This window comes from Sus scrofa, chromosome 7 (assembly GCF_000003025.6).
Source record: "Sus scrofa isolate TJ Tabasco breed Duroc chromosome 7, Sscrofa11.1, whole genome shotgun sequence".
Lineage (NCBI taxonomy): Eukaryota > Metazoa > Chordata > Mammalia > Artiodactyla > Suidae > Sus > Sus scrofa.
In genome coordinates, this window is record NC_010449.5 from 4,633,996 (window position 1) to 4,649,737 (window position 15,742).

Genomic DNA, 15,742 nt, shown 5'->3' on the forward strand with positions numbered 1-15,742 from the left:
GCGTGTGCCGGGAAAGATGGAGTTTTGTCAGCCCGATGCCCCAGTGAGACACTGGCCGTTGCAGCTGCAGGTAACTCAGGGCGCAGCGAGCTTCGGCAGCACTGGCAGAGCATACGGTAAAAAAACCTTGTTAAGACCGTGTTCAACCTGAGCGGAGAGGAGTTGGGGCTTTTGATCAATACTGTCATCTCTTCGGGTCAGTAATGTTACCTGGGACACCAGCCTTAAGAGGCCCTCAGGAATGGCTGTCCACATCTGGCGTTGCTTGGAGAGTGGACAGGTGGGGACGAAATGAGAGGCGGGGTCCTGGCAGCAGCAGGTGTGCACACCCGTGCGTGTGTGTCTCCCATCGTCTGGGACACAGACACACAGAGCGTTTGCTTTGGCCACTTGCCGTGAGACGCTCCCCAGATACCGGGTTTGGGGGTGCTCTTGTGTATGTTGCATGTTCACACGACCTCTCTGCACTGGAAAATAACTTCTCTGGCTCTGCTTCCTCAACCTTCCTCGTGCTGCAGCCTCCGGAATGCACCAGCTGTCCTCTTGCCGGCCCTCTGCCTGGCTGCCCTGAGCCTCCGCCCCTGGGGGGCCCCCGCCCCAGCATCCCTGCAAGTGCCCGGGGAGGGGGCGGGCGCTCGTGGGCCAGGGAAGAGGGGCTGGAGCTGCAGGCCTGGGTGTGCTGCGTAGGCTCCTTCTGACTTTTTTTTTCTTTTTCTTTTTTTTCCTTTGTAAAATTAACCCCAGATTTACCTTGGCCCTTGAGGATGTAAGGGGTGAGGCATCCTTGGATGGGGTGGGAGACAGGTCCGGGTGGGTCCCGCCCAGCCCCGACCCAGCCCTTGGAAGGGCGCAGCTGGCGGCCTGGCCCTCACCCGGCCCTGTGCTTGTCCCCGCAGACAGCCAGTCCGACCTGGAGGCCTCGGCGGCCGGAGGCGAAGTGCTGGACCTCACCTCCCGGGAGAAGGAGCAGCCGGCACCAGAGGGGGCCTCCGAGCCCAGCCCGGCCCCAGATGAGCTGGGGGCCGAGCAGGTGAAGCCAGCGGCCGCCGGGGAGGAGAGGGCGGCCGAGGAGGACGTGGAGCGCGGGGAGGAGCGCGGGGAGGAACGGGACGAGGACGCCGAGGGCCCGGAGGAGGACACGGTCAGCAACAAGAGCCTGGACCTCAACCTCGCCAGCAAGCTGATGGGCTTCAAGCTGGCCGAGGGCGAGGCGGGCGCAGGCCCGGCCCCGGACCAGAAGCACGCCTGCCACGTCTGCGGCAAGAGCTTCAAGTTCCCCGGGACCCTCAGCCGCCACCGCAAGGCCCACGGCCGCGAGGAGCCTGGGGACGAGAGCGTGCCTCCCGGGAGGCGAGGGGCCGCGCCCCCACCCCCGCCCCCCGGAGCCACCCCAGAGGCCGGCCGAGCCCCTGGGCGCCGGCCCCGGGGAGGCGCGTCGGAAGCGCCTGTGGAGCAGCAGAGCGAGGAGGCGGACGGCCCCTCGGATGCGGACGGGGAGGGCCCGGCCGAGAAGAAGTCCTCGGAGAAGAGCGACGACGACAAGAAGCCAAAGACAGACGCCCCCCGGAGCGCGGCCAGCAAGGCGGACAAGAGGAAGAAGGTGTGCGGCGTGTGCAGCAAGAGGTTCTGGTCCCTGCAGGACCTGACCCGGCACATGAGGTCGCACACAGGTGAGGGCGGGCGGCCGGCGAGGTGGGTGCCCTCCCCCTGCCGAGGGGAGGACTGGCCGCCTGCAGGGGCCCTGGATTCCCGGGAACCCGGAATTCTAACGGGTTGTGTCCTGGGCACTTAAAACCCAGGTGGCACAGTGGGCTGCGAAGGGTGTTTTCTAGAGCGTTGTCAGCAGCCCCGTAGTCCTCCACGCCTGGTCCTCCTGTCTCTAGAATGAGGACGATGGTGACCCTGCCTCCTAGAAGCATCTGGGAGAATGTGGCTGCTGGGGATGGCTGAGGGGACAGCCTGGGGAGTGAGCGGTGGGGCCAGTGCTCGGGGGGCTCCCAGCACCCTGCTGGCATCTGGAGGCGCTTGGGGTTCCCGCTCAGTGGCAGGTGTTAGGTTGGCCTAGAGGGCCTCGTCCGTTCTTGGCTTTGCAGAGCGGCCAGGCTGATGCAGCTGCGTAGGATGGTCACCTGGTTGCTGCCCAGGCACGTCCTGGCTCCTCGTGGAAGCCGCCAACTCCAGGGTTGGGGCTCCAAAGCCCAAAGCGGGTTATTCATCGTTTTGGTGGAAAGGAGGCCTGGTCACACTCCTGAGCCAGAAGACACAAACATCCCACCAGACCAGAAGCAGCCTGGGCCTCGGCCTTGGCTCCCTCCTGGCGGCCGCGGTGCACGGTGCCCCCACACCCCTGCGGCCCTGCGCCGGGATTCGGGGCTCCAGTGCTTGGCTCCCGGCAGGTGCTGCCCTCCGCTCCGAGTTTAGGAGCAAGAGGGGCGCCCCAGCTGCTCCAGGTCCCAGCCGGGTCTCTGCAGCTGCATCTGGAAGGTGCTGCTGCCCGAGCGGTGGTGCGGCCCTGGGGAGGGAGACCGCCCCGGGCTCCTCTCGTCCTGGTCCGTGGCCCTGAGGTCCGCTTCTGGGACTCTGGTGGCCGGGTCCAGTGCGAGAAGCCTGGGCCGAGCAATGAGGAGACAGGACCGCGTGGGCCCCTCTGCCTGCCCGTGCCCTCGGGCGCGGCCTGCTCCCTCCGTAGCAGGGAGGTGGGCGCCTGCGGTGGCCGTGCTAAGGGACGCGGGTTTCTCTCCCTCCTGCAGGCGAGAGGCCGTACAAGTGTCAGACCTGCGAGCGAACCTTCACCTTGAAGCACAGCCTGGTTCGCCACCAGCGGGTCCACCAGAAAGCCCGGCACGCCAGACACCACGGGAAGGACAGCGACAAGGAGCGGGGCGAGGAGGACAGCGAGAGCGAGTCCACCCACAGCGGCAACAACCCCGTGTCGGAGAACGAGGCGGACTCGGCCCTGCTCGCCAGCAACCACGTGGCCGTCACGCGGAGCCGGAAGGAGAGCCTGGCCTCCAAGGACGCCGGCCGCCGGGAGGAGAGGGCGGCAGGCCGGACGGCGGGTGGCGGCGGCCAGGCCGCCGAGGGCAGCCCGGAGGAGCAGGCGTCTCAGGGTGAGCCTGACCGGGAGAGCCCCGCGGCCCCGCGCAGGACCTGCCGGCGCTGCCCGGCAAGAGGCCCGCCCACCCCATCCTGGCCGCCGATGGCGCCGCGCTCCTGGGCATGGAGTGACGGCCGGCCTGCCCCCCAGCACACAGACGAAAGCCAGCAGAGCACCTTGTCCGGGGGCTCCCTCCACGAGGTATCCCGGTGCCCTTCAGCTGTCGGGGGCAGCGGAGGGAGGGAGCCAGGCGGGCCTCGCTCGGTGCCATAGCCTTACAGACCCGTGCGGGGATGGACCACGCGGGACCCGAGTGCCTTAACTACTACAGCCCTCTGGAGTCGTCCCGGGGGTTGTGTTTCCCACAAGGACTTTTTAAAAAAAACAAAGCAAGTATTTTAATGAATTATTCGGCGAGGACCTTTTCATTTAAGCATTAACGTTACCCTCTGTCCTGGTGTGTGAGCTTGTGCTTGTGAATCTGTGATCGTAGCATTTGTTCTGTGAGCTGGAAGCAGAAGGAAAGGAGAACCCCTGCCCCCGGCTGCCCACGGCCGATAACTGGAAGAAGGTGACCCGGACTGCATGTCCGTTCCCAGGGCCAGTGTGGACGAGAGGCTCCTTTCTCAAAGAGACGTTTTTTTTTCCTCCCCGTTTGCTACTCAGTGGAGCTGTGGTTTGGTCCTCGGTATGTTGCAGGGTGTGGTTGAGGAAGGTTTCCGATTTGGTTCAAGCCAAAACCAGGGAAGATTCTAGCTTCGACCTCCTACATGCATGCTTCCACTGTGTCAGCATTAGACGTGCTGTTACTGTTCCAGCTCCTGACTTAGAAGAGAGTCACCCTGGCCACTGAACCACGGAAAACATGCATAGATGTCGTCTATCTGACCCCCCCTTGGTATATGTATTAATAATATTATTATTATTATTATTTGTACTTCATCAGTTTGCTGGTCTCTGCAGTCAGCAGAAACGAATGGGCAATATTTGTCCTGGGAGACCTGGGCGCCCCGGGTCCCCGCCTGAGCGTCCGCCCGCAGCTTTCCTTGGCTCCCCCGGGCGGCAGCTCTTCTACTGTACTTAGGCAAGCCTTTCTTCCGTGACTGCAGAACCCAGCAGGGGCCCTGCGGTCCTCCCGCCCGAGGGGCCGAGGAGCAGCGGGGTTGCCCGGGGGGGTGGCTTCTGGGAAAGCCAGGCGGGCGAGGACCTGTTGCTGGCCGGTCTTCCTGCCGAGCCCTGCCCAGGCCTCCCTGCCCGTGCTCCTGTCCTTAGCAGAGCGAGGACGTACTACTACTGGTAATGAAACTGCACATGCGAGATGGAAGAGGAGAAATAGATGTATGTGTACCTTCCTGTGATGTGGGGTTGGTGCTTGAAGATGAGCAGGTTGTCTCTAGCCTCGGAAATCGCCTGAACCCCTGGGGCACAAAGGCAGGGTGTTCTTTTCGGGAGCACCCAGCCCAGGCCATAGCGCCCTACTGTAGCCGCCAGCAGCGAAGAGAAACGTGTGCTACTGTCGCCCAGCCGGACCCCTGGGTGCCTCGGTGCCTCGGGCCTCCCGAGCCCCCGCCCCGCCTCTGTCCTCCCGCGCGCGCCCAGCCCGGGGGCTCCCTCTGTCTCCACTTCCTCGCCAGCTCCGGTGGCCAGAATCCAGACGTCAAAGGAAGAAGGTGTGTGCCCTTGACATCATGAGAAAGTGGTGTCTTCACGTGTGAGAGGAAACAGGCCGAGGCGGGTAGGAGTCTTCACTGTGTCAGGGGTGTGTGCACCAGCTTCCAGACGAGGTTGCATTTACTCTCAGTGGACACGAATCAGAACCAATGGTCCCCCCATCACGTCCCACCAAGCATGGCCTGCTGAGCTAAACCAGTTCATGCCTCCCTTAATTTTTTATGACGATTGTTGTTGTTATTTTCGTTATTATTATTTGGGGTTTCTTGTGTTTTGGGTCTTCTTTGCAGCTCTCCACACTAAAACTCACAACGTCGTGGGGAGAAGCCATGGACTCTACGCTGGGGTGAGATGTGGCAGGAACCGGCCCCGCCGCCGGGGCCGGGGCGCCGCTGGCGATAGTCCGGGTCGGCGTAAAGCTTTATTTAGCCTCCGTCTGCACCCTCGGAGTCCACAAGGTCTCGCCGCATCTTACTAGCGAGGTCGAGAGGCGTAGCATTCGTTCGTTGCTCTGTCCCTCCCCCAATATTAAACTGTGAAATCCGTGATTTGTTTAACTCTGGGTGAATCATAGCTTAGTCTGCATGTCCAGCTAATTCGTTTCCATACATTTCGTTTGATTCTCTTTCTCCTTCTCTCAGGGCTTTTACAAAGAGAAATATATATATATATGGATCTTCTGAAACGTTTTTCGAGGTGCAAGTCTCTCTCTTTCGTTTTTTTCTCCTTGATTTATGGACACGATGCTGAAATGCAATCACTACATGAAACTCCCGGCTGTGAAAACAAAACAAAAACCCCGAAGGGCTGTTTTTTCCACCAGCCCCGGGGGAAGCTACGTGACAGTCGGGTGCCGGTGTCAGAAAGTTTCACCATTCTTTCCACCCTCTGTTCCTCTCTTTCCTCCAGAAGGAAGTTGATCCTGGTGATTTCAGCCCAATGCATTAAACAGGAAACAATAATAAATGTGTAGAATTCATATTTTTCTAAAGGGAACTTAAAACTGCTGCTACATGTTATGTACAAAACTGGTTTATGCCACATGAACAGAGAATCACAAGTTGCGTTTTGGTACTTTTGTTCCTCTTTGTGTTCCGTTGTATAGTACTTCCAAATTCAAAATGAGAAGAAAAGCTGTTCTGTATCAAACCATCTAAGCAATAAATGTTATATTTTAAAAACGGCAGGTTGCCAGTCACACGGCCGTCCTCTGATTTGCCGGGATCCTGTCCGCTTGTCCTGCCCGCCCGCCCCCCGGGGCCGCAGCCTGCCGGGGGACGGGTCATAGGTGTGCCTGGCCACTGGGGCCCTCAGGCCTGCTTGCTGTCACTACCTAGCCTGTGGTACCCAGGAGAGCATCTCTCCGAGCAGCCTTGCGCCCTCCCCCTCCGCCCCCCCCCCCCCCGTCCCAGCTTGCGCAGGGTGGCCTCTCCCGGGACCCGAGTGGGCGGTTGGCAGCACCTCGGGCCTTGTTCGCGACCACAGAAGCAGGACTGTTGCCTCACAGCACCTGCCAGGGATCCACTTTGCCTTCCCCAACCTGGAAGTGAGGGCGGGAGAGAACGCCTGTAACCCGGGGTCTGCTAGCGCAGACAGGGGAGGGGTCTGGGCAGGATGGTGACCCCAGGGCTGGGGGGCCGAGCACCTCAGGACCCATGTTTGGGGCATCTGCCGCCGTAAAGCAGGGAACAGGCAATGTCCCGAATCCTCTAAGCTGGGCGTGGTTCTCCAAGCAGCTCTGAAGGAAGCTGGCTTCTGGGGACGCCAACTTTAGATGATGCTTAAAATGTGCCCGGCAAGCTCTAGTCCTTAAGGCATCCAGGCTCCTCTGTTGGGGGCCTCCCTGCCCCCACCCACCTTACGCACCAGCCCCAGGAGAATGGCTGGGATGAGATCCAGTGAAGCCCTGACTGGTATTAAGAAAACAACCAGGAGTTCTTGTTGAGGCTCAGTGGGTTGTGAACCCAACTAGTACCCGTGAGAATGGAGGTTCCATCCCTGGCCCCACTCAGTGGGTTAAGGATCCTGCATTGCTGTGGCTGTGGTGTATGTCAGTGGCTACAGCTCCGATTCAACCCCTAGCCTGGGAACCTCCATATGCTGCAGGCGTGGCCCTAAAAAGAAGCAGCGGGAAAAAAAAATGTGTTTAGTAGGCCATCACCTGGGTGGGGGTTTCATTCCTGTTGGAGCGTCAAAGAACCCAAGTTGAGCACAGGTGACCACGTGCAACCACGGGCTGTCCTCGCCCGGGCGCTGCCCTGCCTCCTGCTTCCTCCCAATCTTACCTTCTGTGTTGGAAGGTGGTTGAAGTGAGAGGAGTCGGTGTTGAAAAAAGTAGTTCTACTTCGGTGGCTGTCAAAACAAGGATACGGCTGTGACCTGAACGGAGCTTCGCGGTGTTTTGCTTGCTCCTCCTCCCATCCAGCCCCCCTGACTGTGCCCTCGCTCAGCGTGGTGTGTGCCGGGCCGCCGCTGTGCCCCTGGCCCGCTCTCAGCCGGGAGAACCCAGCAAAGAAGAGGAAGGAAGATTCCTTTCGGTGGAACGTAGGTGGGAACGGTGGGAGACAGGGAACCAGACAGGAGTCAGGGCAAGTCTGAGAGAGGAGTAGGCACGAGATGGGCACGGTGACCGGGAGGGCTCGGACGGCAGCACTGAGAAGTCCCCCCGGGGCTGGGGTCTGGGGAGACCCCCGGCAGAAGCTGCCATGTGGGGAGAGGAAGGAGTGGGTGGTGGGGAGACCCCCAGGAGGCGCTGGCTGCGATGCAGGCAAGAGATGGCAGGGGTGGGGCAGGCGTTGAGAAGAGGCTGGATTTTTCAAGAGGAGCCCATGGGAGTGGAGGACAGACGGGACCCATGAGCCACAGAGAAGTCAACGTTCAGAGGTCAGTCCTGGCCCTGCAGGTTCTGAATTCACCGCTGAAAGAGGGGGCTTCATTCCTAAAAATAACCTGGGCAGAAGGTATGTTGCCAAGGGAAAGAAAAAAGAGGCATTCTGTGTGGCTCAGCAGTAATGAACCTGACTAGGAACCATGAGGATCCAGGTTCAAGCCTTGGCCCTGCTCAGTGGGTGAAGGATCCGGCGTTGCCGTGAGCTGTGGTGCAGGCCACACACGCTGCTCGGATCCCAAGTGGCTGTGGCTGTGGTGTAGGCCGGCAGCTGCAGCTCCAATTCGACCCCTAGCCCAGGAACCTCCATATGCTGCAGGTGTGGCCTTAAAAAAAAGAAAGAAAAAAAAAGAACAGCAAGTGTCGCGCTGGTGTGTGATGGAATAATTACATAAAATTTACCACCTTGAACTCTTTCAAGTATACGGGTCAGTGGCATGGTCACTGTGCAACCGTCACCACCAGAAACACTAGAAGTTTTTCATCTTTGCGAACTGCACCTCTGGCCCCGTTAAAGGCTTCCTTCCCGCCCTCGTCGCCCCCCGCCCCGCCCCCAGACCCCCCTCCCCAGCCCCTGCCGCCGTCCCTCTACTTTCTGCCTCCGCTTTGCTCTGATGAGAAGGAACATCACATGCTTAGAAGAGAATTTGTTGGACACGGCTGTGCTGAGCGCCCAACATGCGGCTCAGAGCGGGCTGCCTGTCTGATATTTTCCCAGGGGGCGGGTGGGGGCGTGTGCCCTGGGGGGAGGGTCCCCTCCCACCCCCGCCTGAAGACACAGCAGTCACCTGCCCTGCGTCAGAAAGGGGCACGAGGGGAAAGCCACCAGCTGGGTCTGGCTGGCGTGCAAATCCCAGCTCGGCCCCTTGTGCCTGGGAAGAGCCCGGTGCCTCAGCTTCCCCACCCTAAGAAGGGGCTGCCAACGGAATCCGCCTCGGAGGATTGCTGCATGGACACCGTGGCAGCAGGTGCTTCTCTGCTACCAGGTACGTATCTCAGGCACGACATGCATCCATCTCTCTTGTTGTTCTTTCCCTTTTTTTCTCGTTATTATTTCTAAAGACTCCCCCTCACTAGAAGCTCTCCTTGTTAGAGTGCCTTGTCCACAGGTCTCTTGCCACCACCCTCCACGGCAGGACAGACCCCCCCCCATTCCCCACCCTGGGGCCACCCTGCCCACTGCTGTCTGGGCTGGGAAGGGTGGCATCCACCCTCAGCCCGGTGCTCCCTGCAGAGGCGGGTCCCAGAGTGTGCAGGCCTCCCACCTGCTCAAGGCCATTTCTGTGGTGCCCTGGAAGGGAGGCACCATGCCGGCCTTTCTCCCTCAGCCCTGCAGCATCCTGGGCAGCCCCATCACAGCCTCCTGCAGCTGGGGCTCTGTGCACACGGGGGCCCGGGCGGTGGGTGTAGACTGGCCCTGGGATGGCCTCCAGCCCAGCCTCCTGGCCAAGCAAAGTGCCGGCCAGGACCTGCAGCTCCAGCCATCCGGAAGCTTTTATTTATTTATTTTTCTTTTTTATTTTTCTTTTTAGGGCCATGCCCACGGCATATGGAGGTTCCCAGGCTAGGGGTTGAATCAGAGCTGCAGCTTCCAGCCTACACCACAGCCACAGCAACACCAGATCCGAGCCACATCTGAGACCTACACCACAGCTCCCAGCAAGGCCAGGGTCGAAGCCACATCCTCATGGATACTAGTCAGGTTCATTACTGCTGAGCCACAATGGGAACTCCCCACCTGGGGGCTTTTAGAAATGAGCCCCTTCAGGAAGCCCTGTGAGGGTGCAGCGGCCCCCCAGCCCTGCCTTCGTCCTCTTAAATAAAAATGATGCCTGCTCAAGCCTGGGAAATTCAGGAGCTTCAGGGAAATAGGGAGACAAAATCAAAGCAGTCGTCTTGCTTCTCAATACTGTTTTTATTTGCTGAATACTGCTGCTCTAGCTGGGCCCAACTTCCGTTCCCTCCTCACTCCTGGACGTGTTTGTAAAGCACTTTGCACATCGCTGCTTGCTTTCCTGCACCTTGTTTGCTTCCAGCCTTCACCCACGTCCAGTGACCTGGGCAGGAAAAACAGCCTTACCACCTTGACGTAGGGTGAAATGATGCGCTCAGGCCAGTTGGCCAATGAGAGGCTTTGTTAGCATGAATCTGCCCACCAGAAAAATGCTAAAGCTAGTGGGCATCATGGGGTTGTCTATGCAGGTGGGCGGTGTCCACGGAAATGGCAGTTCCAGGAAACTGGGAGCACACGCTCCTGAGATGTGGAAGCAGATGTGATATGGGTGCTGCCATTTACGCCCGAGGCCACTCGGGACTCCTGAGTGTTCCAGCTTTTTAGCTGCAGAGCAAGGGACACCAGAACTTAGGGACAGGGTTCCGTGGGTGGGCGGGGCTCTGCAGGGCGGCTCATCAGTGGTCCACAAGGCACCTGCCAGGGGCGGAAAAGGCAGAGGGTCCTTCAGCGGCGCATCGCATCATGACCCGCCCACACGCCTGCCAAGGAGAACTCCTGGGTTGCTTGTTAACATTCCATTTCGGACCATCTGATTCAGGATCTCAGGAGGTGGGACCCAGCCTTCCGCAGTTTTATTTTGTCTTTTTTAGGGCCGCGCCTGTGGCATATGGCGGTTCCCAGGCTAGGGGTCCAATTGGAGCTGCAGCTGCCGGCCTACACCACAGCCACAGCCACGCCAGATCCCAGCCGCCTCTGAGACCTACACCACAGCTTGCAGCAATGCTAGATCCTTAACCCCCAGAGCGAGGCCGGCAGTCGAAGCCATCATCCTCATGGATATTAATCGGGTTCTTAGCCCGCTGAGCCACAGCGGGAACTCCTGGTACGTTTTTGTTTCTTTGGAGGGGAAAGGAGCACGAAACGTGTGTGGACTGGCTTCTTGCAGGTGAGCTTGGCGATGATTTCACCAGGCTCTCCAAGGGGCCCGGGAGCCAGGCCGCGTCTGAGAATCACCTGGAGGGGGCGGGGCCGGGAGGCACGTGGTGGGCGGGGCGGCGCCCTCGCTCTGCGACCCCCGCGGGCGCGGTCCTGGAGGCAGGTGGGGTCGATGAAGGTCGGCTCCCGGATCAGAGCTGGTTCTAGAAGCATCCCACGGCAGAGCGCTGCGCGGCGGAGCCAGGAGGCCGGGGGAGGAAATTGCTCCAGTCGTCGGGTCCAGGTGAGGGGGTGAAGGCGGGTGGAGGGCGGGGGGGCACGAGGCGCGGCGATGGGGGCCGCGGTCTGGGCGACGCGGGTGGCGCCCCCACCAGGGCGGCCGGGGGAGCCGCCGGGCGCTGGTCGCCGGGGCCGGGGGCCGGGGGGCCGTCTTGATTGAGGCTTGTTCGAGGCCCACAGGCGCTTTAACGGCAAGTGACAGAAACGCGGCTCGGGCCAGCTCCTGCTCGAGGGGGACGGTGTCAGGCCCCGGAGTCGGGGAGCGCGGCCGGCGCAGACGCTCGGGGCGGTGCCGGCGTCGCCTGTGCCTTCCCGCCGCTCTGCCTCGGCGGAGGGACGCTGCGAGGGGCCCCAGTCCCCCAGCTTCGCCGGCGCTCGGCTCTCAGCAGGGCCCCACGAGTGATGCTCTGCCCGGCCTGGTGCCCGTCTCCGGAGCAGCCGCAGGCCCCTGGGGGAGCGGCGGGCCGGTCGGATGGCCCCGAACCGTCCGGAGGGCAAGTTCGGCCGAGGAGGACTGGGGTGGGGGCGCCACCAGGAGTCGGGGCCGGGCGCGGGGGGAGGTTGCTGGGCGCAGGCACCCAGGTGGGGGCGCTGCAGCTCAGGGCACAGGGGGGCCTTGCAGCGGCTTTGAGGGATGTGAGCCGTGGAGGCGGCGAAGCTCCAGACTGGATGAGCTGGTCTTGGTTGGGGACGGGAGGCGGGTGCGGGGAGTCGGAGACAAGAAAGGCGGTGGAGGCAGCTTCACAGGGTTACCCCTGGGGCAGCAAGCACATGCCCTCTGCCCACCTGAACCAGCAGGAAAGGGCACCTTCTCTGTCCCTGGGAAAAGGTTAACTTCACGCTGAAGCCTTAGTGAGAGAAAGTGTGTGTGTGTGTGAATCAGGCAGGACTCACAGTCACCTGTCTCCACCCCCGCTCTGCACACCCTCGTGTCTTCTCGGAGGCTTCCCTGCGACACCCCCATTTGGGTGCTAGCTTGGTTCTTATCGATAGTGGAATATAGTTGTCCTCCCCCCCCTTCCTCCTTTTAGCTGAGCCGTGTCTCCTCCGCTAGGCTGGAGGACAGGCCCGGGCAGTCGTTCTGTCCTGTGTCCCCCCCAGAACCTGGCTGGGCGCCTGCACGTTGTAGCGACTCTAGGTGTGTATTTTCGCAGCTGCGCACCAAGCCGCTTGGCGGGCGCGGCGGGGCTGTGTGGTCCGACTGCAGGGGCAGGGGACACGGGTTTGGGACTCAGCCATCAAGCAAGTCAGCGCCAGGGCTGGGGGTTCTGCCCAGGCCAGGCGGCTGTGCAAGTTTTCAATGAATGACGCCCACCCACTTGCAGGGGCGTTGGGGGGCGCGTTTTGCAGCTCTGACCTCCCCAGGCGTCACCCAGGGAAGGTCGCGCACTTTCGGCCTTGGCTGCGGCTCAGAAGCACCTGGGACCCAGCCCGGGCCAGTTAAACAGCGTGGGGGTGGGGAGAGGGCAGCTACCTGCGGAGAATTTTAAAAGCCCCGCCCCCCCGGAACTTTCTACTGTGCAGAGGCTGGGGTCCCCCCATTCACGGGGATCCTGCGGGTGACACAGGACCAAGCAAATGGGATTTGGAGCCAGAAAGGCCCTGGGTTCGAATCCCAGCCCCACAGTGTGCCTGTGATTGAGCTCCCTTAGACACGTTAGTCTTTAGTTCCCAAATGGGCATAAAATGCTCATTTCCCAGAATGTCAGCTGCATAGAGAGCTTCAGATACATAGAAACTGCTTGAAATAACAGCCCCCAGGTCCCCTTGAGATCTTAGGCCTTCAGTGAGATAGAGTCTCATCCTCTGTGCCAGAGATCTCTGGGGACCCTGAGGTCATTTCTAGGGTGCTGTGACTGAGACAGTGGCAACCATAGTCATATATAACATAAATACTATAACATGTTTGTATTATATAAAATATATTTAGTATATTTATATATATCAAATATATGTAAACAGTATATTTATTTACAATATAGTATTTAAGTCTACTATATTTATAATATAGTGTATAAGTATACTTTATAATATAGCATACTACATATACTATATAAAAATAGTATATAAATACTACTATATAGAAATAGTATATATAAAATAGTATATATGTTTTATATAATTAATTAGATAATAATTATATTGACTTGATTATAATTATATTATATAATGTATAATAGTTATATAGTTATGACATATTTATATATTATATGTATGATATATAATTATATGTATCATATAGTTATATTATATATATATATATGATATACTTATATAATAGGGAGTTCCCATTGTGGCTCAGCAGGTTAAGAACCTGACTAGTATCCATGAGGATGCAGGTTCAGTCCCTGGCCTCGCTCAGTGGGTTAAGGATCCGGCATTGCCACAAGCTATGAGGTAGGTTACAGATGCAGCTCAGATCCTGCGTTGCTGTGGCTGTGCTCTTGGGCTGCCGGTGCAGCGCCAGTTTGACCCCTAGCCTGGGAACTTCCCATATGCCACAAATGCGACCTAAAAATTTTTTACAGTATTTATATTATATTAGGATTCATAGGCTCCCTGACGTGACCTATCCAAGTGCTTGTACATGTTACAGAATTGTCATCTGTCTTCCATCCATTTCAGAATTTTTCGTTTTCCAAAAGGCAGTGGGAGACCCGGGGGTGGGGGCCCTGCTGTCAGGCCCCTGCTGAGTCTCTCCCTCTGGCAGTACTCCCTCCCCCCAACCAGGAGGGTCCCGGACTCCTCGGCAGCCCGTGAGGCCCTTCCTCCCTGCCTGCCATCCACAGGGGCTGGGAAGTTCCAGGTGGCCGGTGGGCGTGCGAGGCACATTTGCTGATGAGGGTCTGATCTTGTGTGGTTGGGTTGTTGGGCGAGACGGCCTACGTGTGTCGCTCTGCAAGCTGGTGGCAGCTGGGGAGTTCTGGGCCCAGAGTTCAGTTTTTGTGTTGACATTAGAGATATAGGCTCACCAGGAAGATGCTTAGAATTCTAAAAATTTCGAGTTTGGAGGCTGCAAATAATACATTTATCTGAAGATAAAGTTACCTGGGTTGTGAGGTAGGAAGGGCTATTTATTTGTTGTTTCTTGTTTTCTTTCTTTCATTTTTTTTTTTTTTTTTGCCTTTTTTGGGCCACACCCATGGCACATGGAAGTTCTGAGGATAGGAGTCAAATTGGTGATGTAGCCACCAGCCGCCACCATGCCAGAGCCAAGCCACACCTGCGACCTACACCACAGCTCACGGCAATGCTGGATCCTTAACCCTCTGAGCGAGGCCAGCAATCAAACCTGCGTCCTCATGGTTACTAGTCAGGTTTGTTACTGCCGAGCCACGCCAGGAACTTCTTGGTTTTCTTTTTTTAATTTTTTTTCTATTATATTTGATTTACAATGTCTTGTCAACTTTCTAGTACACAAAGTGACAGAGTCACACGTATATATATACACATTCTTTTTCTCACATTATCGCCCATCACAAGTGACTAGATACAGTTCCCTGTGCTCTGCATCCGGATCCCATTGCTTATCCACTCCAAATGCACTAGTTTGCATCTATTAACCCCAGTCCATCCCACTCCCTCCCCCTTGGCAACCACAAGTCTATTCTCCAAGTCCATGAGTTTTTCTTTTCTGTGGGAAGGTTCATTTGTGCCATGTATTAGATTCCAGATATGAGTGATATCATATGGTATTTGTCTTTTTCTGACTTACTTCACTTAGTATGAGAGTCTCTCATTCCATCCATGTTGTTGCAAATGGCATTATTTTGTTTTTTCATGGCTGAGTAGTATTCCATTGTGTATATATACCACATCTTACTGATCCAATCATCTATCGATGGACGTCTGGGTTGTTTCCGTGTCTTGGCGATTGTGAACAGTGCTGCAATGAACATGCGGGTGCATGTGTCTTTTTCAATGAAACTTTTGTCCGGATATATGCCCAGGAGGGGGATTGCTGGGTCATATGGTAGTTCTACATTTGGTTTTCTGAGGTCCTTCCTTACTGTTTCTGTTGTGATTGTACCAATTTACATTCCCACCATCAGTGTAGAGAGGGTTCCCTTTTCTTCACACCCTCTCAGGCATTTGTTATTTGTAGACTTACTAATGAGGGCCATTCTGATAGGTGTGAAGTGGTACCTCATTGTACTTTAGATTTGTATTTCTCTCATCATTAGTGATGCTGAGCATTTTTTCATGTGCCTGTTGGCCATCTGTGTGGGGTTTTTTGTTTTTTGTTTTTTTTTTTAAGGGCCACACCTGTAGCATATGGAAATTCCTGGGCCAGGGGTGGAATTGGAGCTGTAGCTGCCAGCCTACACCACAGCCACAGCAATGCCAGATCCAAGCCACAGCTGCTGCCTACACTACAGCTCATAGCAATGCCGGATCCTTAACCCACTGAGCAGGGCCAGGGATCGAACCCACATCCTCATGGATACTAGCCAGGTTCATTACCACTGAGCCACAGTAGGAACTGCATTTGTATGTCCTCTTAGGACAACTGTCTATTCAGGTCTTCTGCACATTTTTCAATTGGGTTGTTTGTTTTTTGCTATTGAGTTGTATTTGTTGTCTGTATATTTTGGAGATTAAGCCCTTGTCAGTTGCATCATTTGAAACTATTTTCTCCCATTCCATAGGTTGTCTTTTTGTTTTTTGTTTTTTCAGTTGTTTCCTCCGCTGTGCAAAAACTTGTAAGTTTGATTAGGTCCCATTATTTTTGTTTTTACTTCTGTTGCTTTGGGAGACTGACCTAAGAAAACACTTGCATGGTTCATGTCAGAGAATGTTTTGCCTATGTTCTCTTCTAGGAGTTTTATGGTGTCTTGTCTTATGTTTAAGTCCTTAAGCCATTTTTGAGTTTATTTTTGTGCATGGTGTGAGGGTGTGTTCTAGTTTCATTGATTTA

At 56.9% G+C, this 15,742-nt stretch overlaps 1 protein-coding gene across 1 annotated transcript in view; it reads left to right on the forward strand.

Moving 5' to 3' along the window:
* RREB1 (ras responsive element binding protein 1) overlaps positions 1 to 5,966 on the forward strand; it is a 127,676-nt gene extending 121,710 nt beyond the window's left edge. The window contains 3 exon segments of the mRNA XM_005665552.3: positions 897 to 1,670; positions 2,751 to 3,137; positions 3,140 to 5,966. Coding sequence (XP_005665609.2) covers positions 897 to 1,670; positions 2,751 to 3,137; positions 3,140 to 3,228 — 1,250 coding nt within the window. The 3' untranslated portion in view covers positions 3,229 to 5,966.